Source organism: Habropoda laboriosa, unplaced genomic scaffold (assembly GCF_001263275.1).
Source record: "Habropoda laboriosa isolate 0110345459 unplaced genomic scaffold, ASM126327v1 scaffold67, whole genome shotgun sequence".
NCBI classification, from domain to species: Eukaryota; Metazoa; Arthropoda; class Insecta; order Hymenoptera; family Apidae; genus Habropoda; species Habropoda laboriosa.
In genome coordinates this window covers 51182-60713 of record NW_017100242.1, presented here as the reverse complement: position 1 = coordinate 60713, position 9532 = coordinate 51182, and the positions used below count along the sequence as shown (strand labels likewise).

The 9532-nt window shown below is 31.7% G+C and overlaps 2 protein-coding genes across 2 annotated transcripts in view; one reads left to right on the top strand and one right to left on the bottom strand.

The window, feature by feature from the left end:
* The window catches only part of LOC108571971, a 6795-nt gene extending 5916 nt beyond the window's left edge, over positions 1 to 879 (top strand). Inside the window, exons 7-8 of the mRNA XM_017934137.1 lie at positions 207 to 370; positions 786 to 879. Of these exons, the coding sequence (XP_017789626.1) occupies positions 207 to 359 (153 nt within the window). The 3' untranslated portion in view covers positions 360 to 370; positions 786 to 879. The remainder of the gene's footprint in view (positions 1 to 206; positions 371 to 785) is intronic.
* Positions 880 to 2411: 1532 nt separating this feature from the next.
* LOC108572087 (supervillin-like) overlaps positions 2412 to 9532 on the bottom strand; it is a 10456-nt gene continuing 3335 nt past the window's right edge. Inside the window, exons 8-27 of the mRNA XM_017934278.1 lie at positions 8192 to 8916; positions 7915 to 8120; positions 7489 to 7829; positions 6969 to 7227; positions 6616 to 6892; positions 6431 to 6529; positions 6182 to 6350; positions 5947 to 6104; positions 5628 to 5869; positions 5356 to 5557; positions 5125 to 5276; positions 4590 to 5051; positions 4339 to 4489; positions 4111 to 4262; positions 3771 to 4043; positions 3449 to 3572; positions 3177 to 3371; positions 2824 to 3098; positions 2606 to 2761; positions 2412 to 2534 (exon numbers count right to left, since the gene is read on the bottom strand). Of these exons, the coding sequence (XP_017789767.1) occupies positions 2448 to 2534; positions 2606 to 2761; positions 2824 to 3098; positions 3177 to 3371; positions 3449 to 3572; positions 3771 to 4043; positions 4111 to 4262; positions 4339 to 4489; positions 4590 to 5051; positions 5125 to 5276; positions 5356 to 5557; positions 5628 to 5869; positions 5947 to 6104; positions 6182 to 6350; positions 6431 to 6529; positions 6616 to 6892; positions 6969 to 7227; positions 7489 to 7829; positions 7915 to 8120; positions 8192 to 8916 (4705 nt within the window). The 3' untranslated portion in view covers positions 2412 to 2447. The remainder of the gene's footprint in view (positions 2535 to 2605; positions 2762 to 2823; positions 3099 to 3176; positions 3372 to 3448; positions 3573 to 3770; positions 4044 to 4110; positions 4263 to 4338; positions 4490 to 4589; positions 5052 to 5124; positions 5277 to 5355; positions 5558 to 5627; positions 5870 to 5946; positions 6105 to 6181; positions 6351 to 6430; positions 6530 to 6615; positions 6893 to 6968; positions 7228 to 7488; positions 7830 to 7914; positions 8121 to 8191; positions 8917 to 9532) is intronic.

Genomic DNA, 9532 nt, shown 5'->3' with positions numbered 1-9532 from the left:
AATATATTAAGATATACATTTTTATACGTGCAACTATACCAGTCTATAGAATCGGGGTTGTATCACCAAGTAACAGTAGAATATTCTTGCACTCATATTAATTGTACTCACGAAGCTAATTAATATTTATACTATACATCCCGCGTTTTCTTCATTTGCATATGCATTTGATATTGTTATTTAATCCTCTGTCTATTTGTTCACAGTCCATGGAAGCTACGAAGGCGTTACTACGTCACAGTTTGCGAAAAAAATTGGACGCTGCATTAGAATCAGAGATGTATTTGTTGATCCAACATTGGTGTTCTGCAGAATGTCAAACTGCTATAAAGGCTTATATTGATGGAAAAGTCCAGTGAACATAAAAATGGTAATACTATGTTTTTCTGTATATTTACTTTCGGTTACTTGTACCGTATAAGATAGAAACAAATAACGAGAAGATAATTATTTTGATGAAGTATTACACGCGGCGGTAACAATTTTGTAATACATATAACAACATGCAAAGTGTAAATACATGTTTGTCATTTGTTATATATAATTTGTATATGAAGTTGTACAATACATTATTTCTTTTTAAAAAAATTGTTTTGAACTTAGTTCTCACTATACTTTTATTAAACATTGTGAAGAAAATTAAGGTGTATCATTACTGATAACCACAGTCTTGAGATGACAGGTCAATTGAACTACATTTTCAAAAGATTTGGATGTTCTAATTTAATAGAAAGTTTAATCAGAAGCATCTATAAATGTATTAAAAATACAATTATGTGCTACAGATGTCCACTGATTTGAATGGAAGTACTAGCACCATATTCCAACACAACTAGTATTGTAAATTGGATACGAGGATTAATAACGAGATAATTAGTTTGAGGGACGTTAAAGCGAGAAAAGGAGTCACGACTCTGGTGTGTCATTTTGCATCAATCAACGCACGATTATTTTAAAATAAGACATAAAATATAGAACTAATTATTCAGATGGACTATTTTAATATTAGGTGATTTAGATGTATGGATTTACATGCGCGTACGATCGCACACGGAATTAGATACTTTGCATTATTGTTTTGAATAACTTCTAAATTATGCTCTAAATAAAAAACATAGTTTTTTGGAAATGAAAATATATAGATAATTTTTGTATAATTGAATATCTGGTGTTAAGAAATAAATTGCGAAAAAATAATTGAAGTTACTCGTTAAACTATGTAACTTTGATGTATGTTTTTTAGAATAATGTGCATAACTAATTACGTTATTCGAAACAATCACATTGCACATATCACCCCGTGTGTGTATGTAAACTTTCCATAGCATATTATTATTGTAGAATAAAATAAAGAAACGACCACTGTAAGCATTGGGGTGAATTTGTGTTCTTTGCACACACATCAGCAAATTTTGAACAGAATGTGATTTCAAATTATGAATTTGAAATTAATGTATCGTTCTTTTATACTTAATATAATGTTGTGCCTTGGTCAATTTATAAACAAGATAAGCAGATGTAGGCATAGAAAAAAATATTTGTAATTACACTCTGACAAAAGTACAAGAATACTTAACTGTTAAAAAGTTTTTAAATGTGACATTGCTTTCGCGTGATTCTTAATCTGTTTGATAATAAAATATATCATTGCAACTTGTTTAAAGAAAATAAATTTATATCGATTGTTTCTAATGCTGTTTATGTATATTTTAAATGTCGGTACACGCATGAGTATGTTATATGTTTGTATAATAATACAAATAAAATATTTCTTTTCAATATCACACGAATCATAAAAACAAAGAATGTAAGATAAAGTTATTTTAAAATCATGCATACTTATGATAGGATAATGTAGCATTATAACGTATGTTCCGGAAAGGGCTGTTTTCCAAATCCAGCGAACCTATAACCTTTTTCAAACTTAATATATGCGATGTTTAAGGATTATAAGGGGCTATGAAATAAGACTCAAGGCAACATTGAGAAATTTCATTGAATACTGTTCAAAAACATGGAGTATGTTGTAAAGAATACAGTCGCTCTTGTACAAATGTTACACATGTAAGAATAAGCCATTCTAAAACATATTGTATTATCATTGAATATAAAGCCCATACAAATATAAAGGAAATATTCACAAGCCAATTTACGTTTAGTATGTATTAAAAATATATAATCACCTATCTGTGTTCGTGCGCGCGCAGGCGCGCGTATGTATGTAGTATATATTATATTTGAAATAGTAGTAAACATCTTCAACTGCATTATAATATTAGTTTCTCTTTTATCGATAGGCAACTTTAGGCATATCTTAAACGCGAATTCATACATTGAGATGTTAAAAAATTTGAAGTTATGAACATCATAAAACAATTAACAAAAACTTTATTAATCGCTTTACAGGGGCAGCTATTTTTCGTAGGATCGGCAGTTTGGACGTTTCATCAGAAAAGCCCTATTTCTTTTTTAAGGTTCACTTGTTTCCAAACTGGAAGTTCTTGAAATTCTTCTTGAGTCATACCTAACAGTTCCTGCCAGAACACACGAAACACGTGCCTTTCACAATCAAAATTCATTTGTTACTAAGGTTTTTAAAACTTACTTGAAAATGTTGTTGGGATAGATACAATTCCAAGTGTGTAGGATCAACTCCTTCCGGTAGTGGTCGTTGTAATAATTGAGCTGGAGGATACGTACTCTGTGTTAAGCGCACCAATTCGCTTTCAACAGTCAACACCTCTCCAGGATTTCGCCCATCCTATTCAAGAATTATTTTTTTGAATCATATAATTTTAACAATTTTAGTAAATGTAAAAATACCTCTATATTTAATTCCGCGATATCGTCGCGATATGTCCACGTAGGAAATAAGTTTATAAATTGTAAAGGTTCGAGACCAGCCCAGACTAGATAAATTGGATATTTATTAGTTTCTGGATGAATTGTTTGCCAATACTGCATGGCCATTGTCATGGCTGCTCTTCTTTCAGCTTGCCATCTAACTGCTTTACTACCAGATTGATCTTCCGCCCCAGTATTTGGCCACCAGCCTTGCCATATCCATAATTCATTTTTATTATCCAATAAAAATAAGGCTAAAATGATAATTTAATTAGTTTATGTACGAAACAATTAAGCAAAAAATTGTTGGTTCATAATATTTTATAAACTACCTGGTTGATGCACTTGATATAAATCTTCCTGCAGAAAAGGAAATGGAGTTGGCAAAGAAGCACGATGAGGACACAATATTTCTACCGATTTAAATTCCTTAGAAATGCTTGACAAATGAAACAGTCTTGGGGTATGTTCCTGTAATTCATCTTTTTCTAACGACACATACAGTTTTTTGTTCATTCTCCCTAATGCTGTATAACAACATGTATTTCATTTATGACTCGAAGATATTAATAAGATAGTATTGAATATTTAAATTTCTACTTACCAGTAATGAATTCCTCGGGTTCCATTCCCTCATCACTTTCAAAAATTTCTACATCACTTTCAGGCGACAAGCCCGTTTCCTGAGGTCGATTTTCTTTTAATTTGGTCGCTGCACTAAATACATTCTAAAAACAATTTACCATTACGTACATAAAAAAAAAGTTGCTTTTAATATTTGCTAAACTACACTAATCCAAATTGGTAATTAATTATGTTTAAATATTACCCTATCTTCATATTTTGGAGTTACTAACAAGAAACATGAAGGGTATTTTAATTTCTGTGTTATTCTTATATTGTTGTACTACAGAATTTAAAAATACCTTTTTAATATGAGGTAATGTATTAGATCCATGCCACACATAAATTTTGTCGTTTTTAGTGTCTAATAATATAAGAGAACCTCTGCTCCGTAATTGACGAGTACTACAAGGAATCTCTATTAAAGACACCTCTGACTCTAAAGTACCTCGACATATATACAATCGCCACCGTTCGTCGCATTTTGTATTCGTTTTCTTGCCACTATGTACAATCATTCCTCCAGAAAATAAATTTAGAAATGCAGCTGGCTCGTGCCCTTGGACTACCCGAAGCTGTAAAAAATATAGGTATAAGTTTCAAATATTTATTCAAGCAGTACTTTTAATTCAATATAATTACCTGAGGCGCTTGATCATTGTCTAATTCAATAGTTAGTAATGCTGCAGCACCTTGTTCATTCAAAGACGCATTTTGCCCTTGCCAAATAAAATATACCGAGCGATCGCGACCTTTTGCAGAATGTTTCGATGGTAAACCACTAAGCTCACGCCCTGGATAAAAAGCAATGTAATGCTTATTCATTATAAAAAATTTAAAGAACTGAGATGTAACAAATTTAACACATACCAGTAATGGTAATAGAATACATCCAATGCACGATATAACTATCTCCAGAATAAAATTGTCCAACAGATGAATCACCCAGAAGAGTATGCGAGAATTCGTCAATATGCCAAACTTGCACACCCGTTGTCGTGACAATGGTTTGTTTCATTAACTGATTAACAACAATTGAAGAATAGAATAGAATATGTTTGAATTATTTAAATCATATAATGATTGTCCGCTGTATACTATTCAAAGTAATATACCATTACCTCATTGTCATACCAACCAGTGCCTCTGCCCAAATGACTTCCTTCAAGAACTAAATCAACAGGAGTCATATTTTCTTCCAGCAAATTATTAATATTGCACACTTCTATAGTTATAGTTCCATCAACTTGCTCTTTGTTCTTAGTGCCTCGAACACGTATTATACCAGAAACATTTGGCCAATCAAGGAATTTTTCTCTGAAAAGTATCGTTTCGACGTGCTGTGTCAACTTGGCAAGTAAACACCATTTAGGTCTGCTTTTAGCAAATTTTAAGTCCGTTTTTGATACGGTGCGTCTACCAATCATAGATGCCGCGTTAATTGGACATACAGTGCATTCCGAATAATCGTATCCTTCTTGCCACATTTCTGTAGCAAGATGCGTTGCGAGTCTTTTTTTATCAGCAGAAGCTCCTTTTCCACTCCATATGTACATTTCACTACCAAAATCAAATACTAGCACCTTATAAAATAAAAATATAATTATTTATAGTTACGTTAATTACGAAAAGTACGGGTAATGTTAAAATGCCAACCTTATTTGGATCAAGCATTTCAATTTTTGGTATACCACCCCAATATTTTTCAAGAGGCACCAGCTCCTCATCTTTAATTTCATATACCATATTTGTATCAATCATAAATGTTTCATAAAGTTCATCCTCTTCAGGATGCCCGCCATCAATAACTGCTATTAATACAGTAATATTAATTTTCTAGATAGTATTACTATAAAATAAATGATAAGGTAAAAGTTACTATTTTACCATCCATGTTTTCACTTTCAACGCCGAGGCAATTCCAAAATTTTTGCAACTGACTTTTTGTACAAGTTACTTTATCTTCATTAATAGTAATTACTTGAGATGCTTGGCAACCAAGATCTTTATTTTGCTGAATACTCATTGCAATTTCTGCACCTCGAACTTTCTCAATAACGTTGCAATACTTTCCAATGTAATTATAAACCTAAATTAAGAATAACAAATGCATCATAATATTTTAAATAGATTCGATAAGATAATATTCCTTTGATTACCTCTGATTTTGTTACAAGAACAAAATTATCACCACTATTTATACTTTCCACTATTGGCTCAACTAATCTCACTTGTACGTGCCGTCTGCCTTTAATCAAAAGTAACATTAAGTCTTTGTATGGTTGTAACCTATTTGTTGAAATATTTGTTTCTGCTACATTCCTTAATGTTATATTACTAAAGTCTTCAGTAGAAGCTAGGCCAGCTAGAGCTTCCATAGCTAACGATGAATTTTTAGCTACTGTAACATAATATAATAACGTGTTTATTGTAATACCATATATTAATGATATTAAATAAAATACGACAAAGACTTACGTTTCTCGACGTTTAATTGTTTCATTACTTTTTCTGCAACACCAGTTCGTATCTCAGTATACTCTGATTTCAAATCAGTACGAGCGGCAAGCGTTCTAAGAGGATTTCTAGATATCATACGTCGCCGTTTCAACCGTATATTTCGTTTTTGAACCAGTCTGTAAAAATATAAATCTGTGAAAACTGGAACTTAATATATTATATAATCGGTGATATTAATAACAGAAAAATTTACAATTCGGATTGTGTTGTAATCATATCAAAATCGCTTTCATTTAAATCAACAGATTCAGCCTCGCATTTCTCTAATGAAATTCCAGTAAAGAAGGAGGTGAACGTTTCATCATCTATTTTAGGTACTGGGACAACAGGTGACACATTTTTCTCTGTTTTTAATTCCTCTCCTATAAAATATATCGTCAAGTAATGCTGATATTTAAAAAAATATACTCTGATGTAACTTTCAAGTTATCTGTCCACTAACCACTATCATCGCTTGTAGGTTCAGAAAAGCTTCCTCGTAATTTAATACATGAATCCTTATTTGGACTAGTTGGAGTAGATACAATATCTTTCGCGTATCCTAAGAACACATTATGCATTTTTATTAATACTTTGCTTAGAAATTTAAATATAAAAATACATTGAAAATATCTCGTGTAAAGTTACCTTTTTTCGCTCTAAATCGTTCAGGACGAGGCGTTTTCTTCTTTCTATCTATAATGTTTCCTGTAACTTCGATAAGGGGCGAAGATGGTCCTGGATCTAACTTTTCTGGCTTTTCTACCTTCATTTTGCCAGCTACTGTAAACTTCGTTGCATCCGAAGCAGCTATTCTCTTCTTCCATCCCTCTGTAGCGGATTCTAATTTTCCAAGACAATCGGCAAGTACTCCTTGTTTGATACTCAATTCTTCTTTATTAGATGAATTAGAGTTCAGTGCATCCTAATAATTATTTTTTATTAATAATAATTGATATTTCATTTTAATATAAGTAACGAAACTGTAAGATGTAATTTACCGATAAATTAGACATCTCAGGTGCTATACGTCGCTTCCAGTTTGTATTTCCGCTACGTTGCAGAGCAGCCAACCGTTCTGCAATACTCATGCTTGGACCATCATTAGTATCTATTGTTGGTATTGCTTGCGTTGCACTACGATATAATCCTGGGAGAGCTACAGCATGCTGCTTTTGTATTGTTGGATTACTTGATTCACTTTCGTTGATTTTGTTGCTAATCGCGTGATGACTGGCACTCTTCAACAATGAAGCATACCTATAAGTAGTTAATTATAATACATATATATGTTTACACTCATGTTCTTTTACATGAGATAATCTTATCAGTAGCCGTAATACTAAATAGAAGGTTCAACGTCACGCGAAAGTTGTTCATGATAAGGCATACTATACTAGAAACCTAGTAGTTTCTATAATTTATGTAACTTTTATAATATTTATTAATACCCAATATTAATATGTAGAATTATTGTTCACTTAAAATAATTTACGAATACATTAATATAGAATTTGTTACCTGGTTTGTTTTGAAAAAATAGGCTGATGATAAGGAGGCACAGCTTCATCTTTTATGTTACATGTTTCATGACTTACAGAGGATGTCTCACCTCCAGATGTTTGATGTGTTTCTTCATGTTTCTTAGATGTAGTAATTATAGTTTGAATATTATCTACGTCATCTAATGCAGATTTGAATCTTGTTCTATTTAATTCATCCTGAGTACTATTTTTGTGAAAAGGCACTGTATGTTTTTGTTTAATTTCATATTGCCTACCTTCTGTATGGTTATCCTTCCCAGTATAGGCACAACTCAAATCATACTGTGTAGAATAATTATTTTCCATTATGCTTCCTGTCTGTATATAAAATCTTACATCAAAATTAATGTCCTTGATCATCTTAAAAATCATTCTTTCTTTTTTTTAATCCAATGTAACTTACTTTATTTTCTTCCAATTTTACATTAGATTTTAATATAGAACGTGGTAAAGTATCACAATCTTCTAGTATCTGTTGTTCTAATTCCTCAGATTCCCTTTTAAGTACAGATTTTATTAACTTCATACCTTCAAGTTCAGGACTTTTTGCACGGGGCAAACTATGCGCGTGTAACGTTACAGGTTTTAAAATGCTTTTTGGTACATCACCTTTAAAAATGATTAAGGTGTCGATAATTTATGCTGCATGAAAACATTATTCAATAATGTACAGAACTTACCAGTATCTAAAGAAGATTGATTAATAGTACTTAATGGGGATATTCGAGACGCTACTTCAACTTCTTCAGATGTAACTGGTTGTGTTTTATAACGAGCAGCTGGCCGTCTACGCGAATGCCTTTCTAATGATACGTTATTGGATACTGAATTCTTTTCAGTATCAATTTTTTGATTAAATAAACGCACTCGTTCTGCCAAACTTAATTTAGAAGGATCAAACTCATCATCAGTTGCTGTTAAACTATCTTCTGTCAAACTCGATTTTCTAGCCGATGTAGCATTGCGTTGATTTTGTAAAACCGCTTCCTGCACTTCTTGAAAAGTTACCGGTTGCGTGTTAAATCTATCGTTTCCTTGATTCTTTCGTTCTCTATAACGTTGTATGCCACGTGAACCTTTACTCGATGTCTTTTGAGACAAACCATCCTTTTCTTTCGAATTTGCTTTTTCTTGTAATGCTTTAAAATGCAATGCCATTTTAGAAACACTGTTGCTATGGTGCATCCCATTACTTCCTTGAGTATTTCCATCATCTGATTTTCCTTGCAAAAGTGGTACTTCATCATTTGAATATTCTTTATCACTCATTTTAGTAGAAAGTGGAGTACTATTATCAATACTATTATTTATAGGAAGTTCATACAAATTCACTTCACTTCCTTCTGCAGTCTCAAATACTGTGACCGCTTGCTTTTCCTTGTCTGCAAGTGTCTCTCTTGTTATGCTATAATTAAACGCAATATTAATTTATTTAAATGTTTTTTACCACTTAAAAAAGGAAAAAAATTACTGTGACTTATAGGAATTACTATAACATTTAATGACAACATAATATTATTACAAATTATGCAGTGCATAAAATTATAACCCCTGATCTAAGCATATGCACATAAAAACATTTAACAAGCACCCACTATTGAAGCTTCAGAAATTTTTTGCCAGAACTAGACTTTAGCTTAGCTAATACACAAATTTCATACATATAAAAATTAAAAACATCTTGATTCTAATGCTTCTTGTAAATTAGAAGCAATGTTTAAGCAAAAAGAAAAGAAACAAAAATTCTAAAGTACTACCTCAAATCAGATTTAACTTTTAAACAGATGTACAGGTTGTGTGCATGCTCCGATTCTGTTTTCTGTAGCTTTCAGAATTGCTAGGTGATCTATAATTAAACTTGGCACAGATTCAAAGTCTTACCAAAGTTACATATTACCATATAGATTAAATGTATAAACAAATATGTGCTACAGAATATTATAAATTGACAATACTGAAGGATAATGACGAATTATTTAATTAAATATTTTAATGCATATTTCAGTAGAAGCATTTCAATA